Here is a 26,638-nt window from a genome sequence, read left to right as displayed (position 1 = left end):
GCGGTATTAGGATAACGTGAACCCATCTACCCCTTACACCGATTATGCGGTTTCAGTTTACGCCATGTTACCGTTAGTTACTATCGGTTATGCTTTATTCCATTTACGGGAAATTCATCACCCCTAGCACCGAGTATGCATCAATTCACACCAATGCATCGTAAGCTGGGCCCGTATTCACGTACATTTTTTATTGACTCAAACTCAGACTCAGTCTCAGTCTCAGACTCAGGCTATGCTGAGACTATTTTGATTTTGGTATTCACTAACGATTTTAGACTCAGACTCAGCTGAGAATACTTTATGTCGATGATGCAAGCGGTATTTTTCCATGATTACGTCAGCAGGTGCTCGCACGCGCCGTTACATCACTGACAGACGGATAATGGACTCGACAGGTATATTGTTTACATGTTTTTTATTATAAATTATTGATACTGATATCATGCATTTCGTTAAAAAAGTAATTTACATGCTGATCATATACTGAATAATTTCTCATTGAGAACTCTTTTTTACGTAGATACCTTAGCAATGGACTAGAAAGTTTAGATATTATAACGTTGTTATTCTTTTAGGGTTTCTTAACAAAAAAAGTCCCCCATGGACAGAGGCAGCTGCCTCGTACGTGAAAATTGGGATCTTCTCTTCGGAGAGATGAGAGGGTGTGGGGTTGAAAAAATTTCAACTAAACGCCGGGCAAAGTGGCAAGAGATTGCCACTGTTGTAAGCCAGTACGTTTGATAGTTGAAACAGACTTTATGCCTTATTTGTACATGTGTTTTTGTTGTTATTTCTTTTTGATACAGCATGGCATGAAGGATAATTGTTCATAAGGATAATATTTTGCATGCGGTATTAAACACAGTTTTCAACAATTTTATTAAAAATAACAGTTACGTAACATGGCCATGCATAGCTGTATTACTGCCACATTATTGTTCCACTGAAACATACTGTACTAATTTATAATATACATTTATCAACATTGTAATGATGGTTTTACACTTGTTATTGATTTGGCAATTGAATGAAAATCATCCATAAAAAAAATATTTAAACTTTTATAAGAATGCAATATACATTGAAACAATTACCAGTGGACATTCAACTTTGTAAGAATTACTGAAGTTAAAATAATTAAAAGTAAAACACCTCATGTTGTTATATTTCAGTGAATTTACAGCTCCACGTTCTTCGGAACAATGCCGGAAGAAATTTCAAAATGTAAAAGGACGTTGTAAGTAAAATATGTTTACCATGCTACTAGTTCATATAGGCAGAAACAATCTAAAAGATTTGCAACGAAAAATTGCAGAAGTTACTGAAAGTATACATGTATATGATTATATGCATCTCATTGTGTCAAGTCTCACTGTGTCAGTGACTAACGTCATTAACTAAAACAAAATATTTCTAGATGTTTGGTTGCTTTAATTGTTGATTCAGTCAGGTGTGAAAAGATGACAGAAAAGTACATTTTCTTGCATATTATCTTTGTTTCGTTTAGCCATCAACAAAGTCAGTGGGCTGCGGCATCCACCAACAGGAGGGGGCCCATCGGCTGTATTGTCCGTGGCAGAGTCGTGTGTGGCAGACCATCTTGCCACACACGAAGTTGTCACGGGCATTGGCGGAGGATTTGATTCAGATGGTATTTATCCTTCATTCACATATGTTTTATCCTTCATTCACATATGTTTTGTAAAAGCTTTATCAGTCTAATGTTTGATATGCACTGTATATTCATGTCAAATTGATCGACAGTAAACAGCAAGCCCTCATCTCTGGTAAAATGTCTTCCGGGCTTGCTCAAATTCTGAATTTTATTTATCATGCAATAAAACAATAGTTCGGGCTTGTTCATCCAAAAGTCTAATTTTGATGACTGAAACAAGTTTTTATTTTAAAGGTGTTCATATTTTGGTTGAAATTGTTATGACTTTGAATAATAAATACAAAATCAAATCACATTATGTATACTGGTAGAAGTTGTACGAGTTTTCCATTGTTGAAATAACAATCCAGCGTGCCATGCCAAACTTTCGAGATGATTTTTATTATTGCAGACCTTGAACAAATTTTTCGGGCCTCGAAACCGGCCTCAATGATCTTGGCAGATGAGCCAACGTCTGAGGCCACTATCCCAGAAACATCAGGAGGTAAAATATTTCATTCTTTTCCTTATCCCAACATTAAATCAATAGAAGCAATTCAATTCCGTAAACCCTTTCACTTTCATTAATGTGTTATGTATTGCAGGAAGGCTGAATGTATGCGTGCAATGTTGTCTGGTTCATAAAAAAAATGTTGTCATACATTATCATATGAGCTACGTTGATAGAATCACACAATTTTGTCTGATGGCATTCAGTTTTAGCTCGGCTATGTGAAGAATATGGAGAGCTATACTACTCACCCAAGCGCCGGTTTTCCAACACACCTTGTTTAATTTCCCAGCAATTTCTTTGGCATCCTACTCAATATAATAGTATCTGTTTTATTAGGCATTATTCAAGAATTAAATTCAAGAAAATTCTCAACTTTTGGTTTCCACAATGATTGAAGTTCACCTTGCTTTGACATGGTTTTACTTCGGTCTATTTTTAGGCGCTCAAATTGCCAGACCTTTCTTGCAACTCCACATATTCTTAGCATTGCTTGTGTATACTAGCTGCCTTTTTAAAAAAAATCTTGATTTAGTTGGTGTGCCTACTTTTCTTATGACTATGACTGACAGACATCACCAATTGTGTAATTTTCTACAAAATGACTTATTTTAAGACCTTCACTTCGGTTTACCAGACGGTTAATTGTGGAGTCCCATGCCATGGAATCCCTCTGAAGGGGTTGTTTTGCATGTTGTGCTTTTTTCTGAACTGATGCTGCTTCAACTGTGGGTGTTCATACATTCTCATTTTAACCTTTCACCTTTTATTTTGTCTGTCATTTTTTGGACTTTTATTGTTTCCTCATTTCTCTTAATTTTATTTCTTCTAAATAACATTATATTCTTACACAACTTTTTTGCTGATTAAGCCATCCATTTGAAACTCAACAATTCCCTTAACAAGATTGATTGGCCCATAATTTGCATGAAAACGCTTACTGAAAGTGAAAGGAATAAAAGTTAGGAGAGATAAAAGAAAAAGCCTCATTACTATGAAAAGCACCAATACATGATACAAATTGAGTTATTGCATTGAGACTTTAAACAATGGTATTCAATGATCACACCTACTTAAATTAAACCAGGTAGATAACACTTGTTTGTAATAAATTCAAATAATGTCCCCTTTCTTGGACATAGACATTATGGTTATGGTTTTGCATGTAACCACTTATAAGTCTATTCCTCAGATAATACATCTTATATTGCATTGAAATTTTACACACAGGCTCCCAAACATTTAACCTTCGTCTTAAATCAAGTACAATAACTATATCTCACAAAATCCGGTTAAGGTCTTGCATGTTAGCACAAACAGGATAATATCTCGGCAACTGCGTGATGTATTGCATTGAGACTTAATACAATTGTATACAACCACACAACAAAATTGTTAACATTTTCAATGTAACCAAATGAAATCTAATCTTACAGTGATCCATTTCTAACACTTTTCAATCCTTTCACTGAAAAGCGGCAGAATAGTCGAGCACGCTGTCCCTGTAACAGCTCTTGTTTTTACTATTATACTTGAGGATTCCGACTGATTTTATGTTTCCTAAACTGTTAATAACAGTTTTAGCAATTATTTTTCGAACAGAAATATGAAAATCTGCAAGTTGATGTTTTGTCAGCAATATTTTTTTACTTGTTTGCAGATATTTCACGTCAAATTTTTATCTTTCTGATACAAGAAATAAAAAAGTTTTTAAAACAGTCAGTATATGAGTGAGAGTACAGCTTAAATATAGTCGACGTAACAAATTAACTTTTTCATATTTTTCAGGTCCATTGAAGTCGTGCAGACAAAAGACCGGGAAAGGTAATTTCATTTAAGTAAAGATTAAATGAGACTTTTTTTGTATCATAGTTTATGACAGATCTTTTTATGCATACACTTCCTGTGCTTGTAACATCTGCTGTGGTAGATCTAAAATTAACTCAAATTCGAAAAGGTCTTATTTGATATTATTTTTAGCAATAACATATAAGGTGTTTCATACATAGACTGTATTGATATGTCAGTGTTCTTATTTTGCCAATATATTTCCTTGTGAAGAATCTAGTGTTCATGAATACTGTTAAGTTCAACTTCTTGAACTATTAGGAAATGCTTAACACTCCTGTACGTGTTGATTGCTTTCAAGGGATTGTACACCAAATTGGCACCAAATGAAGTATTTTCATGTAAAGAACCTCTTGAAAATTGTTTAATAGAAAGTGTTACGCTTTGATATCATAATTGTAAGAAAAGCGGATATAACATCTTTTCTATAATTTATCAAGCAGCATATAGTGATTTTGTTTTAGAATAATGTATGATTGAAGTAAATGATAAATGTGATAGCTATACTAACATTATATGTATTAAGTCGAGTATAAAATAAAAATATGTTTTTTGTTGTTTTTCAGCAAAAAGAAAAATTGTCACCACAGAGCAGTCCACAATAAATGAATTAACTGCAGAAAACCTATCGCTTGACAATGTCAGGATTAGGGAGGAGACCAAAAAAAATCAAGCTCCAGATGGACCTATTATTAGAACAAAAAAATGCACTTATTTCAGTGAAGGAAATGGCTGATGCTGCCAAAAGTTATTATTTACAAAGGTCTTCCATTGAGTTTCATTCAGGAAATCCTTTTGTAGATTCCTTTACTTTTAATAAATAATTCTGCTCAACCAATTCATTGGATATTTGAAAGTAACAAGCACACTGTTAGATTGTCTTTGAAACATTTTAGGCTTGTCCCTGTATTTTTCATTGTATATTTGAAGGTGATGTACTTGTTTAAGCTAACTTCTTCAAACTTACTTTTGAGATCCTACATCAATCTTCAAATATTTTAAGCTTTGTACAGTCTTGAATTGCATGTATGATTGGCTTAGGTGACTTTATTTTTGATCAAGTCAAATTGTACTTGTTGTATTAAGTAATGCCCTGAAATTCATGTGCTATTAAAGTTTTTAAACCATATATGTTATGCCACTAAGTTTGAAGATGACATTTCATATATATGTTACACATCATTGTTCATCCATGTCCAATGAAATATTCTTTGTAAAGTTTGCTGAAGTAATTATTTATTAAGGACATAAGGTATGTAGTTTGCTATATAGTTTATACATATCAAATTTATAAAATGTATGGTGCCATAAAGTCATCAGACAATTAAGTTAAGGGTATTGCTTGTTACTTTTCAAATATCCAATTGCTACACAGTTCTCATTCATTTATAATTCACAAGGTTCATCTGGAGTTTGAGAAAGTATATACCTAAAGTATAAAAGTTCTTAAAAAGTAAATATAATGCAAATTATTGGAAAACAAAAATAGTGATATAAACTTAATCATTTTTATAATAGACTTGAGAAGTTGGGGCCTGTTCATTTATGAAAACACTTGTGATATGAAGCATTCCACATTGTTACTTGTTCATAGTGGTAAGATAATTAAAACATGAAACATATCTAATGATGTCTTTGTTGTATTTATATGCTTACTTCAAATGAAAACTAGAAACAAAACAGGAAATCAGTCTGTTAGGTTAAACTTATCACTTTACATGCATGTTCCGCGAACTAGTGCTTGGTCGTCCTGTATGAAAACCATGCGTTCCTAACCCGAACCCCAAGGTCCTTTTGTGCTAAGGTTGCCTTGCTAATAACTTAAACGGTGTACAACACATTCACCGTCCATCTTGATGCTATGTTACAAGCAGGTTAGCATGCATCAGAGGATGATTAAAAGCTAATGGGTACATAGACGCCAGGATCTCGGCACCTGAAATAAAAAAAAGAGGTTATGATTGCCATCTATGATGTTCTGCCAGAAAAGCACAACACATTTAACATTACATGTGTATGTATTGATAAAATGAATGGTGTTTTACAAGTGATTTTACCTATCGCTCAAAGTACATTCTGGTCACGTACTCCCTGGCGGCCCTCCCATCCATGTTGTCCCCAACATCAACTCTATGATAATGGGGGTTATCATTGGGGTCAATTGGGTCAACAGCAACGATATCCCTCCGATCGATCCCCAGATTGTGCAATGTGATGCAGTTTCTGATATGCATACATGCCCTTTCTGGATAACAATTCAACTTCCTCCGAAGTACCTGACAACAAGGAAATGCATTTTTTTGGGAAAAAACACACATTGCAAGAACAAATTACTTTATATTACTACATTTTATATAATTAATACATTGTCATACATCTGTATAATATTCATAAAGCAGAGAGAAATTTTAAAAAGTGTAAATGTTATTATACCTGAAATCGTTGCTTCAAAATTCCAAAGGTTTGCTCAACAGTGACCCTTGTGCGACACAGTGCCCCATTGTAACGTGCCTGTGCCTCTCCCACAGGATTCATGAAGGGGGTTAACATATACCTTGTACAGGCATACCCACTGTCAGCAAGTAAAAACCCATGCATATCACCTGTGGGTAAAATGTGTCATTATGTTACAACTACACAACATATCAATTAAAAAATAGCCATATTGTCCCAGTATTTTTAACTTCTTTATCTAGTATGCCTATATATATCTGTATGAATGCATGCTATAACTAGGCAGGAGGCATATGGTTTCATTTAACAGTACCAATGTATCCATTGATTAAGTCATATACAACATGGTCATACCGTCTTCAAACCTCCTTCGGAGTGCACATTGGTGCCAGATTCGTGCATCGTGTGTCCTCCCTGGCCACATCACTACTGCTGATGTAATCCTATATGAGGCATCACATACAGCCTGAAATATACACAGTTTAATATTTGTGATTTCAAAAATGCTCAATTACATATAATTCAAATCAGTTCAATAAATGTTATGTTAAATATACTTTTATAATTGAGTACAAACTCAAGGATTAAGATGGTTATGGTAAATGACTTCAACATCTTGGAAAATGGATAACATTCAATTCAATTAAATTCAATTTACCTGAACATTTATTGTAGGAATTCCTTTCCTCCCAATGTAATCTTCTGGATTGGCCGATGGCTTCTTTATCGAAACATGGGTGCAATCAATTACCCCGACAACGTTGGGAAAGCCTGAAACATGATCATGTATAACTTTAGACTAAGTAAGATTTTTTTGTTATTGGCCCCAGTCTTAGGTGTTCAGAAAAGAGGAACTGTATACCATCTGTTACTATCAATGGCTCCTGAAAAAACATAGTAAAACTGTAATGTATTGAAATTCACACTCAGACTTTTACATGGAACATTTAATTACATCAAATGAGGAATTGGATCATTTATCAATACTGTATATATTAGTTAATTCTTTCAATACTGATGAAATACATGTAGAACTCCTTGTACATGTCATTATAACTTATTTTACTAAAATATTTACAGTATATCAACAGTAATATTTGCATTGAAATGAAGGAATATGTCAAACAGACACAATTTCATTTATATCAGTTATTGTCATGCTTAAAAATCACTTGTCAAGCCTTTTTTATCATTGCTTACTTCATACATGTATACATAAAACCAGGTAAACATAAACATACATGTATTCATGACAGAAAGAGTGAAAAAGACTATAGGTGAGCTATTTTTAGGTTAACCTACATAACAGGGTACAAGGTTTACGTCCCACTAGGAATACTCTCCTTCATGGAGGTGACGTAAACGACATTTTTTAGCTGAGTAATTCCTTTAAAGTTTAAGCTTAAGAAGTGAATATTTAGTGGATATTACATACCAGCCATGGCACCGAACTGCTGCTTCACTTGACGGACACGATCACCGGAGGGGAAGCTGATATACCGGTATGCAAGGGCAGAAAGCACCTGTCCAACCTGGCGGCAAACTCTGCTTACTGTGGGCTGGCTCAGGTTGACAGTGTCACCGACAGTCAACTGGAAAGCTCCTGTTGCCAAAAATCGCAGATAGCTTAAAACGCACAACACCAAAGGTATTGCGAAACATCTGCCTGTGTCCCGGGCAGCTGCCTGGCATAAATCAACAATGAAGTAGATCGTATCCGGCCGGAAACGATAACGAGCAAATATCTCCTCTTCCCGTAGGTCCTCCAGAGGGTTACTCCTATCGCGAAAAACACGAGGACGTGGCACTTGCCTCAGAAACATACGATCTCTAACGATAGCTCTATGTCCAGCCGCCATCTTTGAAGGTTGCAAAGCTTCTAAATTATAGACTCAACATTTGAGACTCAGGCTCAGACTTTGAACTCAAACTTTGATCTCAGAAACATTAGTGAATACCGTTTTACAGCCCAAAGTCTGAGTCTTGAGTCCTAAGTCTACATTTGAGGCTAAGACACGTACGTGAATACGGGCCCTGGATTCCGTTTAAGGGAAACTCATCATGCCCTAGCACCGATTTTGTGGTGTTCATCCCAATCATCCAAACGAGGAAGAAAAACTGTATTGACAATGTATAGATAGATGTATCAGATCGAAGATGGCGTTAATGTCATGTTAACAATACATACAGTAATTTCCTATTTAGACACATTGTGTGTCATTTTTTCTCGACACAAGGGACATATTTAAAACAGAACGAACATCATGATCATAACAACACAATCAACGTTATGAACAAATGAGGCAAAAGTAAGACAGCAATACAATAACGAGCATTTTGAAATATAGAACACATATAATACATTATTAATGATAAGTCTGAAATATTTACATAACAGCATCCATTCTTTAAAATTCAGATCAAGGTCTTAAGTGTTAAGGCTAAAATAATATTACATTTACTTACATCATAAAACTGATGATAGCCATGATAATGGCTCTCTTAATACACGAAAACGACATAAACAAATAATAAACATAGCATAACATAAAACACATAACTGAACATAACTTAACATAAAAATGTATTTCAATTGAACATCAATGATACATCAAAATGGAAATTATCCACCCTTGTTATCTTGTTATAGACATAATTGTTCCCACAGATGTGAAAGTTTACAGACAAACAGAGTCATGTAGGCTACCATCATCATGAACTAAAAGTGTTTCATTTAGCCATCGAAGGAAGCTATTTACATATGTAAACAATAGTTCTGTAAGACGTAAATTGGGATATAGTATTCACGCCATGGTAGGCAAAGATTACCAGACTTCATTTGTAAATGAAATGTTCATATGTAAATAATAGTTTTGTTAGACGTAAATGCGGATATAGAATTCGCGCCATGGTGGACAAAGTTCAGCATACTTCATATGTAAATAAAAGGTGCATATGCTAATAATAGTTCTGTTAGACGTAAATGGGTATATAGTAAGTACACAACGTTGGACAAAGTTAAGCATACCTCATTTGTAAATGAAACGTACATATGCTAACAATAGTTCTGTAAGGCGTAGGTGGGGATATAACATTTACGCCATGGTTGACAAAATTTACCAGACTTCATTTGTAAATTAAACGTTCAAATGATAATGAAAGATTTAGTATTTACAGAAGGTTGGACAAAGTTTTCCAGACTACATTTGTAAATGAAACGTATAACACACATTACAATGATATAATTTAACATATATATAAAGTGCGTATTTAGTCGCAATCATTGATACGCACCATAGAACAAGAATACTCTAAATGCGCATGTTTATGTGTATAGGCAGTCAAGCACACGTGGATGCTTTTAAAAAGTCATCAAAATACATTAATACACTGAACTATGCATTTTATTATTTGTTTGTCAAGCCGAAATTATAGAGAACAAGAAATGTGTATGATTATGTTAATACATCTAGGCATTAAATTCGTTGTAGAATAGTATACACGAAAGCACTTATAATTGGAAGAAATGATAAACTCACAACACATCTTGTTTTTACTTTGTTATATGTACAGATGTATGTTTTTAATAAAAATAGAACCAAGTGTTAAAAAATTGCTAAATTTGTATAAATATAAACTTAAAACAGCATAATATGATTTGAAAAAAAGTTAATTATAACTATTAGAGAAACCAGTTGCTCACAATTATTATCATTAAAGACGTTCTGCATATTTATTTATATTACAAATTATGTGGTTTCTCATAATCAACATTATTTGAATAAGTATTTTTTTTTAAAAGTATTATGATATTCTAGTGTTGGACTTAAATAAAAGATGTACACAATAGTAATAAACGCTCTGGGTGGAAGAGACTAAAGCAATCCTATGTAGGAAATATGCATGTTAAATGTATAGACAGTACAACACTGACTTCTGTCCAACGTATTAAAGCTGCATATACCGGATATATGCTGACAATCTAAGTACAAGGGAGGTATTTATAAACCTTCTTTAGTCATTTCATAATTTAAATCGAATCCCTAATATTTTCAGAGTCATATTAAATGAACAGTATAAGTGTTTTAGATCGTATGACCAGCGAGATATCTGAAATTAAATAAGTGTGAAACTGACTTTAGAGGTTTATGCATTCCGATATATCTCTGTAATACCACTTAAAGGCCTAGTTTAAGAAATATCTGGCATGTTAATTGCCTGCTGACCAGCATTTGTTATGGCCCTAATGCCAAAGCAGGGTTTAAATTTCCTGTGTATTGTTTATTGGTTAATGCGTTTTATGGCTTGGTTCGAAACTACGGGTAATATATTGACTAATCTTAAATATAATTCTTGATGAAAAACTCACAGAGGGCAAAAAAGATAAGGACTTATAAACAACCTAGTGCTACACCCCGATAATGATGGGAAGAGTGTTTACTTACAGAATTGTTAAACTAGACCTATAAGAATCAATTCATACTTCACAGCTAAATAGTTCATGCATGTATAATCTGTTTGTCAAATGGCCTGTAAGAATATATTCATATTATACAGCTGAATAGTTCATGTTTGTATAACCAAAATGTCAAGTTGCCTGTAAGAATATATAAATACTACACAGCTGAATAGTTCTTGTTTGTATAATAGATATGTCAAATGTCCTTTAAGAATATGTTCATATTACACAGCTGAATATTTCATGTTTGTATAATCGATATATCAAATGGCCATTAAGAATATATTCATATTACACAGCTGAATATTTCATGTTTGTATAATCGATATGTCAAATGGCCTTTAAGGATATGTTCATATTATACAGCTGGAAAGTTCAAGTTTGTATAACTAATATGTCACGCCTGTAAGAATATAAAAATACTACACAGCTGAACAGTTCTTGTTTGTATAATAGATATGTCAAATGTCCTTTAAGAATATATTCATATTATACAGTTGAATATTTCATGTTGTATAATTAATATGTCAAATGTCTTTTAAGAATATATTCATATTACACAGCTGAATATTTCATGTTTGTATAATCAATATATCAAATGTCCTTTAGGAATATGTTCATATTCAAAGCTGAATAGTTCATGTTTGTATAATCAATATGTCAAATGTCCTTTAGGAATATGTTCATATTACACAGCTGAATATTTCATGTTTGTATAATCAATATGTCAAATGTCCTTTAGGAATATGTTCATATTACACAGCTGAATATTTCATGTTTGTATAATCAGTATGTCAAATGTCCTTTCGGAATATGTTCATATTACACAGCTGAAAAGTTCATGTTTGTATAATCAATATGTCAAATGTCTTTTAGGAATATGTTCATACTACACATCTAAATAGTTTATGTTTGTATAATCAATATGTCAAATGTCCTTTAGAGATATGTTCACATTATACCACTGAATAGTTCATGTTTGTATACTCGATATGTCAAATGGCCTTTAAGGATATGTTCATATTGCACAGCTGAATAGTTCATGTTTGTATAATCGATATGTCAAATGGCCTTTAAGGATATGTTCATATTATACAGCTGAAAAGTTCAAGTTTGTATAACTAATATTTCACACCTGTAAGAATATATAAATACTACACAGCTGAACAGTTCTTGTTTGTATAATAGATATGTCAAATGTCCTTTTAGAATATATTCATATTACACAGCTGAATATTTCATGTTGTATAATTAATATGTCAAATGTCTTTTAAGAATATATTCATATTACACAGCTGAATATTTCATGTTTGTATAATCAATATATCAAATGTCCTTTAGGAATATGTTCATATTACACAGCTGAATATTTCATGTTTGTATAATCAATATGTCAAATGTCCTTTAGGAAAATGTTCATATTACACAGCTGAATATTTCATGTTTGTATAATCAATATGTCAAATATCCTTTAGGAATATGTTCATATTACACAGCTGAATATTTCATGTTTGTATAATCAATATGTCAAATGTCCTTAAGGAAAATGTTCATATTACACAGCTGAATATTTCATGTTTGTATAATCAATATGTCAAATGTCCTTTAGGAATATGTTCATATTACACAGCTGAATATTTCATGTTTGTATAATCAATATGTCAAATGTCCTTTAGGAATATGTTCATATTACACAGCTGAATATTTCATGTTTGTTTTATCAGTATGTCGATTGCCCTTTAGGAATATGTTCATATTACACAGCTGAATATTTCATGTTTGTTTTATCAGTATGTCAAATGCCCTTTAGGAATATGTTCATATTACACAGCTGAATATTTCATGTTTATATAATCAATATGGCAAATGTCCATTAGGAATATGTTCATATTACACAGCTGAATATTTCATGTTTGTTTTATCAGTATGTCAAATGCCCTTTAGGAATATGTTCATATTACACAGCTGAATATTTCATGTTTGTTTTATCAGTATGTCAAATGCCCTTTAGGAATATGTTCATATTACACAGCTGAATATTTCATGTTTGTATAATCAATATGTCAAATGTCCATTAGGAATATGTTCATATTACACATATTTCATGTTTGTTTTATCAGTATGTCAAATGCCCTTTAGGAATATGTTCATATTACACAGCTGAATATTTCATGTTTGTTTTATCAGTATGTCAAATGCCCTTTAGGAATATGTTCATATTACACAGCTGAATATTTCATGTTTGTATAATCAATATGTCAAATGTCCATTAGGAATATGTTCATATTACACATATTTCATGTTTGTTTTATCAGTATGTCAAATGCCCTTTAGGAATATGTTCATATTACACAGCTGAATATTTCATGTTTGTATAATCAATATGTCAAATGTCCATTAGGAATATGTTCATATTACACAGCTGAATATTTCATGTTTGTTTTATCAGTATGTCAAATGCCCTTTAGGAATATGTTCATATTACACAGCTGAATATTTCATGTTTGTATAATCAATATGTCAAATGTCCATTAGGAATATGTTCATATTACACATATTTCATGTTTGTTTTATCAGTATGTCAAATGCCCTTTAGGAATATGTTCATATTACACAGCTGAATATTTCATGTTTGTATAATCAATATGTCAAATGTCCATTAGGAATATGTTCATATTACACAGCTGAATATTTCATGTTTGTATAATCAGTATGTCAAATGTCCTTTAGGAATATGTTCATACTACACAGCTGAAAAGTTCATGTTTGTATAATTAATATGTCAAATGTCTTTTAGGAATATTTTCATACTACACAGCTAAATAGTTTATGTTTCTATAATCAATATGTCAAATGTCCTTTAGAGATATGTTCATATTATACCGCTGAATAGTTCATGTTTGTATAATCAATATGTCAAATGTCCGTTAGGAATATGTTCATATTACACAGCTGAATAGTTCATGTTTGTATAATCAATATGTCAAATGTCCTTTAGGAATATGTTCATATTATACAGCTGAATATTTCATGTTTGTATAATCAATATGTCAAATGATCTGTAAAATATTGTTTAAATTACACAACTGAATATTTTATGTTTGCATAATCAGTATGTCAAATGGCACAATTGTTATTTCACCGAAGTTCACTGACTATACAACATCTTAATAGTTCATGCCTGTATATTCAGTTTGTCAAATGGAACGAGTGTTATTTCTCTGCAGTTCAATGATGACATCACTTTTTTTTTTAATTGTCACTGCCTTATAAACAAAATTTTATTTCAACATTCTGCCTCTGACCTTTCTTCATGCTCCTGTAACAAATTGAAATGTATGTGAATTATGATAAAGGAAATAAAATCAATAATACAATACAAAATAATGCGGCAAAGTATTCGAACTCGGTTGGCACGAATTCCACAGTTGCTTAAGCTGGATGTCAATAACATAATTAGTGATGGGAATACAATTTGAATATATGCCTGATGTATCATTACAAACTCGGGGAAGCGTTCATCACTAGTGCATGTTGACCTTCCAAATATATGTAACGATTTTCAGTAGGTTCCATTGTATTGGCAATATAATTAGTGTTGAACTCGGATGGTGTCACTTACACTTTCTCGTAAAGATACCCTTGACGTATTTGTTGCTAGCGCATGGGGCCCTGACATACTGGAGACGCTAGCCAACTCCGGGTGAGCGTCGGACAGTTGGGTTACCAAATTTGACGTCTCGCCCGCGGACTGAAAAGTTGAGTAATATATTGTTTCGTAATTGATTTCATTTTCCCCTGTCAATATTTTTTGAAGAATTGATACTATAAAATGCTCTTAACTTTTTTAAATTAGTTTTCTTCCTTACACTGTTAAAGGAAGTTATTTTCACTGTACCGCAAATCTTCTTTTGTACATGAAAAATGGTTTATGTCATTCTGTAGCTATCTTTTTCAAAAACGACTGTCTAATGATCAATAAGATTTTCCACCAAATTACACTTACAAGCAGTTTGATACTTTCATAAATAAACGGATGTATTTGTTTGAGGTGCAACCACATTGTTTTAATTGCAACCACAATCTAAGCAGTAAACACATGTTAAGTTGCAACCACGTTTTATAGTTGTAGGCAGCTTTTAAGATGTAATCACATGTTTTAGTTGTAGCCATTTTTTAAATTAAAACTACAATTTTAGTTGCAACCACGAGTTTTAGTTGTAACAATATTCTGATGACCAACCAAAGCCTTCGGAATACCCCTGATATTACAAAAACGAGGTTTGCAATTGGTCAAACGTTTATTGCAATAAAAATGTGGTTGCAACTAAAATGTGTTTACTGCTGAAAAATATGGTTGAAACTAAAAATGTGGTTATAGCAAAAAGACTATACAGTTTATATTAATTTACTATGTAAGTTGCGGAACATCGGTGTATGAAAATAATAGTCGTGCAGTAAGGCCTAAAATACATTTGGTTCGGGGTACTACCTACTAAAAAATGCGCATATCCAACCGTTTAAATAGTCAGTTGATTAATAAAATATGTGTTTTTATTTGAAGTTTAAAACTTTCAAAGCAGTTTTCAGAAGATTTCTTAAACACAATTCTAAAAAGATGAAAATAGCGTTCTTGTATAAAGCATAATGAAAAATATGTAATAGATAAAAAGCCTACCATACCCTTCCTGTTTTTTAAAAGGGTGTAACTCTAACCAAACCATTTATTTTGGCCTAACATGAATAATGCTAAACATATTGTCTAAATAAATATGAGACATATAGACTTAAAATAAGTTAGAATTGGATACCTTGACAGGTGTCACAAGTCAGAAAAGTTGTTGAAAGTACTCGTATATTTAGCGATATGCAATATCATATTTGAATGTAATGTTTTGTGATCTACCATTTAGGCCATAATTTACATAAATTAACACATTCGTTGTGAAAGGTCTCAAGACATCATGTTATAACCTAATAAGATATTGAATATATCCACATTCCTAATATGTATTTTGAAATATGGTTCCATTACAAAAAACGCAATGCAAATAAACCCCAACTAATTCCATTAAAGCATTTAGACGAAAATGTTTTTGTTTGTGGTTTAATAAAAGTTAGCCCAAATATTAATCCATCTACCTCTCGTTCCCATTCTACCAGTCCCTGTTTCTAATAAACAATGGCAGCCCATATTAAGCTTCTTATAATACTAGTTACAGAGCCTGATGTGGTCTGAAAGGGAAACTTTGGTCACTGTTTACTAGAAACATGGCCTGGTATGATCTGAAATCTATGTACTAATAACAGGGCATGAGGTGGTCTAAAAGGAAGTATTGGTCACTGTGTACTAGTAACAGGGCATGATGTGGTCTAAAAGGGAAGTATTGGTCACTGTGTACTAGTAACAGGGCATGATGTGGTCTAAAAGGGAAGTATTGGTCACTGTGTACTAGTAATAGGGTATGATGTGGTCTTAAAGGAAAGTATTGGTCACTGTGTACTAGTAACAGGACATGATGTGGTCTAAAAGGGAAGTATTGGTCACTGTGTACTAGTAACAGGGCATGATGTGGTCTAAAAGGGAAGAATTGGTCACTGTGTGCTAGTAACAGGACATGATGTGGTCTAAAAGGGAAGTATTGGTCACTTTGTACTAGTAACAGGGCATGATGTGGTCTAAAAGGGAAGTATTGGTCACTGTGTACTAGTAACAGGACATGATGTGGTCTAAAGGGGAAGTATTGGTCACTGTGTACTAGGAACAGGACATGATGTGGTCTAAAAACGAATAATTGGTCACTGTGTACTAGTAACAGGGCATGATGTGGTCTAAAAGGGAAGTATTGGTCACTGTGTGTACTAGTAACAGGACATGATGTGGTCTTAAAGGGAAGTATTGGTCACTGTGTACTAGGAACAGGACATGATGTGGTCTAAAAACGAATAATTGGTCACTGTGTACTAGTAACAGGGCATGATGTGGTCTAAAAGGGAAGTATTGGTCACTGTGTATACTAGGAACAGGGCATGATGTGATCTAAAATGGAAGTATTGGTTACTGTGTACTAGGAACAGGGCATGATGTGGTCTTAAAGGGAAGTATTGGTCACTGTGTACTAGGAACAGGGCATGATGTGGTCTAAAAGGGAAGTATTGGTCACTGTATACTGGTAACAGTGCCTGATGTGGTCTGAAAGAGAGGTATTGGTAACTGTATACTGGTAACAGGGCCTGCTGTGGTCTGAAAGAGAGGTATTTGGTCACTGTTCAATAGTAACATACCCTGATGTGGTCTGAAAGAGGGGTCACTGTTTACTAATTAAACCTAATGTGGTGTGAATCAAAGGTTGTGGTCACTGTGTAATAATAACAGAGCCTGATGTGGTGTGAAAGAGAGGTAATGGTCACTGTTTACTAGTAACTAGACCTGATGTTGTCAAATCGAGAGGTATTGGTCACATTTTACTAGTTACAAAGTCTGATATGGTCTAAAAAGTGTCATTGTTCACTTTTGTCTTTTACCTGGTTTTAACGGAATTTGATTGTCTGAAAAAAGTCAGATGGCAATAACAAAAAGCATGTAATGGTTACCACAATCAGGTACCAGAAAGTGAGTTTTCTATTTCAAGTGAATGCAATTGTTCCTTTCATATCTAAAACGATGTAAATGTTTTTCTATGTATTCATTTCTCCAAGAAGGTCGCGTACAGTTCTACAAAACATCGCACATGTATGAAGATTAAATGGACTACACGAATGACAATTGCATCGACAAGTGACATAAAAAAATTAAAACGGACTACTTTTGTGTAATTAACTGAATACATACCTATTGTCAATATCATTACGCCCAGTAATTTAAAGTCAAAGTAAAAAAAAATCCTGATAAACCTTTTCCGTTTTCTAACCACATATTTAAAGTTTGACAGTGCACTCAAGTATGTCTACATTAAACCACATGCATCCTTCTTTGAAACATTTTTAGTAACCTTGCGCGTAGTAATGTCAGCCAATATCGCGAAGAAGAACTTCCGATATGATAGGGAAACGAATGTCTGTTTTGCGAGGATAACTTACCCTATTCACAAGCTGAGAATCTGAAATAGAACAACACAAAAAACAGTGTTATGTTTATGTTTAACAAATGACTGTATTTCTGCGATCCAAAAGTGTTCTAACGACATATCCTGTATCGGCCCGTGTATAAATGTTTCCAAACTGAGGAGCAATATTTATATAAAAACTACAGAAACAAGCTCATAAGCCAAAAACATAAATCACAGACACAAACTCACAAACAAGAAACATGGAACAACAGCACTACACTTAACAAACAACACATTGCATATATACTAAATAAAAGACTATGTGTAATCATCAAAGTCAACCTTGCAATTCTTTTTTCACGACACGCTTTGTCATATTAACTGATTCAAAAAAAATAAAGAAAATAGAGAACTACATTATCAAAATCTTATAAGGCATCCCTTAATATTGAAATTCGATTTACCTGTTGAGGCATAACCGCTGTCCCGCGTGCCTGAAATAGACAAGGTAATATAATCATACAACAATAGTAAATGCAGTAAAACGATAAAATCCAACAGTACTTAGATGCATGGGTATTTTACATTGGTGATCAATCAGGGTTGGAATTTAATATAAGGCTTAAATTGGCCTATGAAAGATGTAGCTAACCGGATTATTTGGTAATCTTATCTAACCAATATAATGAATGAAGTAATTATGTATGATTGTACGATATTAAATACCACTCAGATCTGTTTGATTCGCTTGAAGACGGGTCAATTCCCAGATGAAGACAATTCTTCGAAATTGACATCTGACAGGCTTAACATTCGTGGTGGAGTATTTTGATTTATTGATCAGATAAAAATATAAAGTTTAGATATTCGCTGTTCTTATTTCAATGATACAACTATTTATTTCACCGGAATCATGAAAGATATAGTGTAATAACTTAAGGATAGCGACGTCATTTCTGGTATAAAAATACATACAGATATAGCGCCCTTACCATCTTTGTTTACATGAGTTTAAAGGGACTAGACACCATTATGTAGCATGACTAAAAGAATAAACGCAACACTTATGATGGCTTCTCATCTGCTTATGAGTAAAAATAAATATACCGAAGCTATTTTTGGACTTTTGATTTTTTTGCGCTGTAGACAACCCTAGTAAATTTCGAACTGGAAAAAAAAAACACAAAAAAAAACAGAGTGAGATGCATTGTGTCGCAAGCGAGACGGTGCATCAGTCAGTAATATTCAATGTGTTGTACACAACGATATCAATTTCATGTACGAGTTTTCTTATTTTCTTGCAATTGTATCATCTGGTGTCTAGTCCCTTTAATATGAAGATGTTTACCTGCACGTCCTTGAACTTGTCTCATATTATCATTACTGTTTTTGGCATGCTCCAGAAGCTTCAACCTCAGGTCTTTCAGCTCACTTATCTTTCTCTCCGTGATCTGTTTTAACTCTTCCAAGGCATTGGTATCCTAGAAAATAGCATTTTACAGTCTGCATTTGGTGTTGATTTGATGTCATATGAAAGGCATTGAGGAAAAGGAACGCGCAGATATATGATCTGGTATTTTTGGATATTTTTTAACGAACGTATGCACCAATAATTGTATTACAAATAATACTACGAGTGTCATGTTTTAAAGCCTTGGAATACATAATATTACTAATTTATATTACATTTGAACTTTTGTTAACAATACAAACTACTACTACTACTACTACTACTACTACTACTACTACTACTACTACTACTACTACTACTACTACTACTACTACTACTACTGCTACTACTACTACTACTACTTATATTTTTACTACTTCTGCTATTACTGCTACTGCTACCACTGCTACTGGTACTGCTACTGCTACTTCTACTTCTGCTGATTCTATTTCTGCAGCGGCTACTGCTGCTACTGCTACTGCTCCTGCTAATACAAATACTTCAACTCATACTACTACTTTTATTACTATCATTATCAATACATGTACTACTTGTACCACATCGAAATCACCCAACCCGGCAGGAACAAAAACAAACAACACACAAAGTGCAATATATTTGTTTTACATGAATTTCGTTTAATAAGTGTCAGTATTAATCAACTATTACGTATTTGGCGAGATACAGAGACAATAGCGGTACCAATACCAGACAATTGAAGACAATATATGCAGAACTCGCTCAATATCGACCAAACTCGGCCAATATCAACAAATCTCGTCTAATATAAGTTTCCTCCGTCTTGATTGGCTAAAAAACTCGCCTAATATAGGATTTGAGAAATGGGTCATTTTCATTGGCTGTCGAAACTCGCCTAATATTAGAAATATGCCGGAAATTAGTTTTAAAGGTAGTCATTTTGTTTTTCGTTTTCCGACTGTTTTGAAAAATTTGTGCTTCGTATAAACCTATTTGGAATACTTGAACCTATCGAAGGATTGAACCACCTTGTACTGTTTGATATTACAGTTGTTTTAACCCGTTTGTGGATTTTACAAAATGGACGACGAAGGGGAAACATTTGACGTTTTGGCAAATGATTTACGAATTTAAGACGAAAAGACATGCTTCTTTACAATGTACAGTGCTTTATTCATAAGTATGTGCAATGTCACTCTAAGGATGCATGCCAAAATCAGCAAAGTCAAGTCTAGAAAAGCAGACACCATGAATGAATAAGGGATAAATACGACAATAAAGGTTAGTTATAAGAATGTTTTTAACCAAAATGGTTATAGTTAATTAATAAAATACATATTAATTAGGTGATTTCATATTGGCCCAGTTATATGTCCTCGGTCAGCTGTATTTGCCTTCGCCCTTTCGGGCTCAGGCAAATACAGCTAACCTCAGACAAATAACTAGGCCAATATGAAATCACCTAATTAATAACATTATATTATTATACCTCACGTGACCTGCCCATGTTGATTTCTTATATACCCGTCATGGGCAATTTCGTACTGTCACACACTGACAGTACCGTTTTGACCGGTTGACATGATACTGTCAAATAGCACGCGCGTCTAAAAATAGGATTTTTTTGGTTTCCCAAGTCTGAGGTGATAAGCGCTTATCAAAATGTGTTGTAAATCTGGTAACTTCCGTTGTTTGCATTATTTCCTAACGACATTTGCAGCAAAATGACAACTAATTAAAACAAACAATAATTACAGAATAAATTGATTAAGTATTTCCCTCATGTTGACAATATGTACTGTCACACAGGAAGCCATGCAATATTTATATATTGATATCACACGGTGAATCATTAAAATAAACCATATACATTTACACTTCTTTCTTAATCTCATATTGCATTTCAAGTAAAAAGTAAGGTCATACTAATTTAGTGTTTATTATCAGATTCATATTTCAAACCAACCAACACGGAAGAAAACAAATGCATGCAAGGTGGAAAAATTTTTTTTTGCATTCTTTCCGTTCAACAATTGTTCTAAAAAATCACAATCATGGTAAATCATCAAAACAAACCATGTACATATAACGGTCAATACAACTAAGAAATGGACCATGATCATGTCAATTAAACATTTCTGGACCCACGCCATTGCCTTTTTAATATTTAAATTCCAGAAAATTATATTTGTTGGCTTCATTTAGACTTTTGTTAATGTAATGTTGTGGTCGATTTTTAGTTTGTTTGTTGTTTTATTTCGAATGCTGAAAATCTTCCCACGCGATTACACGCAATCAATGTAGTATGGCCCTACTCTGGGTATCCTACCTTCATAAATTGGGCAAGTGCCTCAGTTATCTGCTCCAGTGTTAGATTGTTAATGTTATTATTAACAGATCTCATCTGCTCCTATAATCCAATCGATATTTGTTCAATGTCAGTCGATAATCGTCGCACGTTTCGACAGAAATCATCACTTCCGCTTCCGCTTCCATGTTCTCTTCTGGTTGCCATTTTGAACAAATGTTTCTTCACATACCTCTGTGTCCTCACCTAATTGAATATATTGTAACTCAATGCAGGTTTGCCGAGAAGAAATCCTATGGCAGCGACAAAGGTTGTACAAAATATAAATAGTTTCCATTCAATTTTCAATAGTAACTGTCATATAATTATGCTTAAATGCACATTAAATATGGTCCTGTTTCATAACTACATTATCGTTAAAGTAGGTCAAGCATCACTTTCATAACAACAATAAGATAAACCAAAGTCGTGTTTATTCTGCTAAATTTATCACTTTATATAATTCCTTATTGCACCGTTGTAGATGGCATATCTAATTCTGTACTTCTTTCTACACAATTATCAGTTCCTTATGGGAATCCAGAACACAATCGAAACTAAACGGTCATTTTGTTTTTATGTTTTGCCCTTCTGGGTTCGCCCTTGACCATACTAAGAGGTATAACTGTTATGTTCTATTCTGTTTGCGAACTTCTTTGTACTGAGTTATTATGGTTTAAATTATATTGCGTCACCGCCTGAATATTTTACGCAAATTAATGCAATATTCGCTTCCTGAAATGAGAGGTAAAATCAAGTTAATATAACAGTTATGTAGATTTTGTTATTAGATAAGTGTATTTACATATTTTGAAATAAACTACAGACCAGGATGAAGAACGTGGCTTTATTTAATCTCTTCCATTGGTCATACTAAATTGTTACGATGTTCTGACGCACGTTCTACTTTACAAATTTACATTTGAGTTATCAAATAACAAACGTCGTACAGTTCCACAAAAAAGCTAGCGATTAGTACCATCTCTGACGCTTGTTATACTTTTTGTAAACGAAAACCCCATGACTTTTAACATAGAGTTAACTCAGCATGGGCTAATACTGTATAACTCGTACATACGGGAATAACTCTGACATTAAAGAGGCCCACGTCATTTGTTTTGATTAATATTTATATGAAAAACATACAGAAACAAGCTCAGTAGCGGAAAGTTTAAACATGAACACCATTTAATGGCACGGTATAAACGCCAAAGACATAAAACACAAATACAAACAATTACAAACAAGAAACATGGAAGAACAACACAAAACTCCACAAACAGCACAGTGCATACGTACTTTATATAAAAACTAGGTATGTTTATCAAGGATTGTTAGGTACCACCTTGGAACGGACAGTAAAATGTAAATTTACTGGAGGCTTTCTTTTTTTAAGGAAACGAAAAGAATAGCTCAGATGGCCCTTAACTTAGGATCAACTTAGCTTGGTCTATTACTTTAAAGTAGTATATACTGGTGAAACTGACATTCAAGAGGTTATTACAGGGCGCACTACATTTGTTTAGATTAAAATTTATATGAAAAACAACAGAAACAAGCTCATTAGCCGAAAGTTATAACATGCACCCCATTTAATGGCACAGTATAAACGCCAAAGACATAAAACACAAAAACAAACAATTACCATCAAGAAAGATGTAACAACAACATAAAACACTACAAAAAAACGCAGTAAACTATATAAAAACTATGTATGTTTATCAAGGATTGTTAGGCACCCCCTTGGAATGGTCAATAAATTGTAAATTTACTGGGGGTTAAAACCAGTTTGTGTGCACAATCTTACTCTTATCCCAACCAAATCCCGAGTAAAGTAAAATCGTCTTGTTTGATTGAGTATCAGCTTTTTTTCAGAATTTAATTTACGTGATAAATCAAGTACCTCATTTTTTCTGATATTTCACTTACATTCTGAATAAAAAGTATTCGATATTCCCTACTTGGTACTCTTGAAAAAACTAACCATTTTACAGTAATATATCAACATGAGGCACCTTGCGGGTATTGATTACAACCTGGAAAAAGTTGATGTTATCGCTGTATACAGTGATCTAATTCATCTTACTTTTTGTTCCTTTATGCATGACTATATAAGGAAATGGCTTTTGTAAAAGGAATCTATAATTTTACCTACATTTGAACCCCATTGGCTCGAACTCGCTTGGCTCGAAATCCTCGTGTGCTCGAACCAGATGTATAGGACCGTTTTCTTTACATTGAAGGTTAACAATTCTGCTTGGCTCAATTTTTTCGATGCTCGAGGTCTTTTCACCGGTCCCTGGGAGTTCGACCAACGGGGTTCGACTGTATTTAAAACTATATTTTTGTAACCATGTCACCAGCTCCTTGTTATAGTTTGATATGGTATGTTTGCTATTCGAGCTGAAGAAATAATATCATTGAGCTATTAATGTTTCGTGTTAGCATATACCTGACTTTAAACAAAGATTAATGTTTTTATTTTATATCACGTGACGTGTCGTTATCATTTGACAAGGGTTATCAGTTAATAAATCGGACAATGGAACCATGTGCTTTTATTATTGATAAAACATAACCAATCAACTGATTGTTTGATTGATAACTGATAGTTTAAGCCTTCTATAAGTGACCCCTCCCCCAATCTGTGTACAGTACACAACTTCTGTGAGATCTTTATCTCAATTGATTGTGCTGCTTATCAGATCTTCGATCTGAGTGTTCAGCCGTGCAGTTATAGAGGTTCTTTTTATAGAAATGAACAATATATTTTATCTTTAAGTTGTTGTTGTTGATTTTAAATGATACTAAAATTAATTAAACAATGGCTTTGAATAAGAATAAGAGATTTAAACAGGATTTGGATATAACAATAGCGACCATGCATTTAAAATGGTATTAAATATTAATGTAATATAAATCTTATTTATTTATTATGTATTTCCAATCGGTTTAATCAATTAATACATTAGCTATATATATATATATATATATATATATATATATATATATATATATATATATATATATATATATATATATATATATATATATATATATATATTTCATTATTCAATATAAGAAAAATACTGTTTCTAAATGAATTCAATAAAAAAAAATTCTAAAACCATAAAAAAACGTAGAATATTCAAAATCTGTAGAGGTCACTTTCAAAGTATTTTATTGTGTAAAGTTAGAAATGACAAGTTTGCCAAGGTATGGTCTGTTTTGTCAAGCATGCTTGCGCTGAGCCTCACATTGTTGTTGCAATGACATGCGTACATTTTTCAATCCGTCCAATATTGTATTTAAAAATAATTGTTCAACATGTCACGTGTAAGACCCTTATCAGTAGGTAGACGTCATTGGTCATTGGTCAAACATTCTCGTAGATGGGTTGTCTTGGCTAAAACTTAGCTAAAATTGGATTTTCTAAAATACCTTGGCTAACTTGGCACTAATGTTCACGATGAGAAAACGGCATGTTGTGCGAATCGGTAGGTACGTCCTTCCACTTTAAGCTTTTAATGTGTTCGGTATGTTAAGTGGAACCTTTTTTGAAGTGGGGAATTATATTGAAACTACCTGCCTTGAAATGATCACAAATCACGTATTGTGATTTACATATTAATATCTGAATCAATAGAAAACATCCTAGATCAGTGTGGCTTTAGAAAGTAGTCATCACTTCTGTGGTAATTTTGCTTTACATAACACGTTTCAGGTTCTGGAATATCCGTAATAAGTTGATAAAACATACAAACAATAATAATAATATAACTATAATAAGTGAACTTTATTGAATTGTAAAATGATAAAGAATAACTATTACTTGCAACTTTCTGTCAATCTTGAGTTGACTGTTCATGACTTTGTAGACCTTAACCGCCTTTTTCCATTGCAGACAGCGACCTGGTTGTCAGCCGAAGCACAGATGCCCAACGGCCTCTCGGCAACACTGACATGGTCCACCACAGTGCAGTCAGCTGACAGCAGCTTTACCTTTCTGTTCGAATTGTCGGTTATAATGATCACACCTCCTCACAGCACCATATATAGAGCAAGAATACTTGTCCGTTTCCAAATTTACATTTCTTTTTATCACTTGGTATGGTCTTTTCGTGTCCTTGTCAGTAAACATATGTGTAGTAACAGTTGTCTTTCTACTTTGTTCTAAAACTGATCGAGGTTAAAGTACAGGTGATGTGTGTTATAAGAGTAAAGTTTGCTTGCCTTGCCTGAAAAAATATTAGACATCTCAGGATTATAAAGACTAAAATAGTGAGAGTGGTTGAGTATTTTTTCGGTGATTTATTGAATAAAGCGGTTGTTTTTAAACATATAAATTTACGGCTCGAAACGTATCAAAATATGAATTCCCTTTTCTCGCATGTGGACCAATGTCAGGACAACAACTTGCCGGAAGGAGTACATACATTTTATTTTAAATTAAATAACCATTTTAGCTCGATTTTTTGAAGAATAAGGAGTGTAATACTATTAACCTTAGCTGCGGCATCAGCTTTACGACTTGGTTAAGGTTTGGCATGTAAGCACATTTAAGCCAGTATGTCTGCAAACATGTAATTTATTGCACTGGAACTTAAAACTAGAGTATCCTACCATCCAACCTATTTAATTAATGAACAGACATACCACTATTTCTAATATAATGCAAAGTTTTGCCGTTTTATTATTCAACCTTGAGTTACTGTTAAAGGTTTTTCATGTAAGCACTCATGTAAATAGTTCAGCTACTATGTTATTTATTGCATTGAGATCCAACATAACAGTATTTTAACCATCCATTCAACTGAAAGTATCTAGTCATATAACTTTACCTTGCAAATAAGGCATTACTGCCTTCATTATTTGAATTAGTAA

At 33.2% G+C, this 26,638-nt stretch overlaps 3 protein-coding genes across 4 annotated transcripts; 1 reads left to right on the top strand and 2 right to left on the bottom strand.

Moving 5' to 3' along the window:
* The first annotated feature begins 196 nt into the window (after positions 1-196).
* On the top strand, positions 197-5,432 carry LOC128209671 (uncharacterized). Of its 2 annotated transcripts, XM_052913809.1 has the most exons (7): positions 197-398; positions 579-734; positions 1,176-1,240; positions 1,511-1,654; positions 2,070-2,162; positions 3,957-3,992; positions 4,583-5,432. In XM_052913809.1, the coding sequence occupies exons 2-7, from the start codon at positions 604-606 to the stop codon at positions 4,750-4,752; spliced, it is 639 nt and encodes a 212-aa protein (XP_052769769.1). In that variant the 5' UTR covers positions 197-398; positions 579-603; the 3' UTR covers positions 4,753-5,432. The 2 variants fall into 2 exon arrangements, with proteins under 2 accessions (XP_052769769.1, XP_052769770.1); XM_052913810.1 differs by lacking the exons at positions 197-398; positions 579-734 and adding an exon at positions 772-855.
* A 641-nt stretch (positions 5,433-6,073) lies between these two features.
* On the bottom strand, positions 6,074-8,329 carry LOC128208653 (putative nuclease HARBI1). Its single transcript, XM_052912201.1, has 5 exons — positions 7,906-8,329; positions 7,129-7,241; positions 6,825-6,936; positions 6,450-6,619; positions 6,074-6,292 (listed from the first exon to the last, which is right to left on the bottom strand). Exons 1-5 carry the CDS (start codon positions 8,327-8,329, stop codon positions 6,074-6,076), a joined length of 1,038 nt encoding a protein of 345 aa, XP_052768161.1.
* Positions 8,330-12,942: 4,613 nt separating this feature from the next.
* LOC128209984 (uncharacterized) lies at positions 12,943-22,461 on the bottom strand. The gene is made up of 6 exons (XM_052914266.1): positions 21,737-22,461; positions 19,327-19,459; positions 18,443-18,472; positions 18,010-18,029; positions 14,552-14,680; positions 12,943-14,248 (listed from the first exon to the last, which is right to left on the bottom strand). Exons 1-6 carry the CDS (start codon positions 21,809-21,811, stop codon positions 14,216-14,218), a joined length of 420 nt encoding a protein of 139 aa, XP_052770226.1. The 5' UTR covers positions 21,812-22,461; the 3' UTR covers positions 12,943-14,215.
* Between the last annotated feature and the right edge of the window lie 4,177 nt (positions 22,462-26,638).

This window comes from Mya arenaria, chromosome 11 (genome assembly GCF_026914265.1).
Source record: "Mya arenaria isolate MELC-2E11 chromosome 11, ASM2691426v1".
Taxonomy (NCBI): Eukaryota; Metazoa; Mollusca; class Bivalvia; order Myida; family Myidae; genus Mya; species Mya arenaria.
Note: the sequence above shows the minus strand (reverse complement) of the source record. Positions and strands in the feature narration are given on the sequence as shown.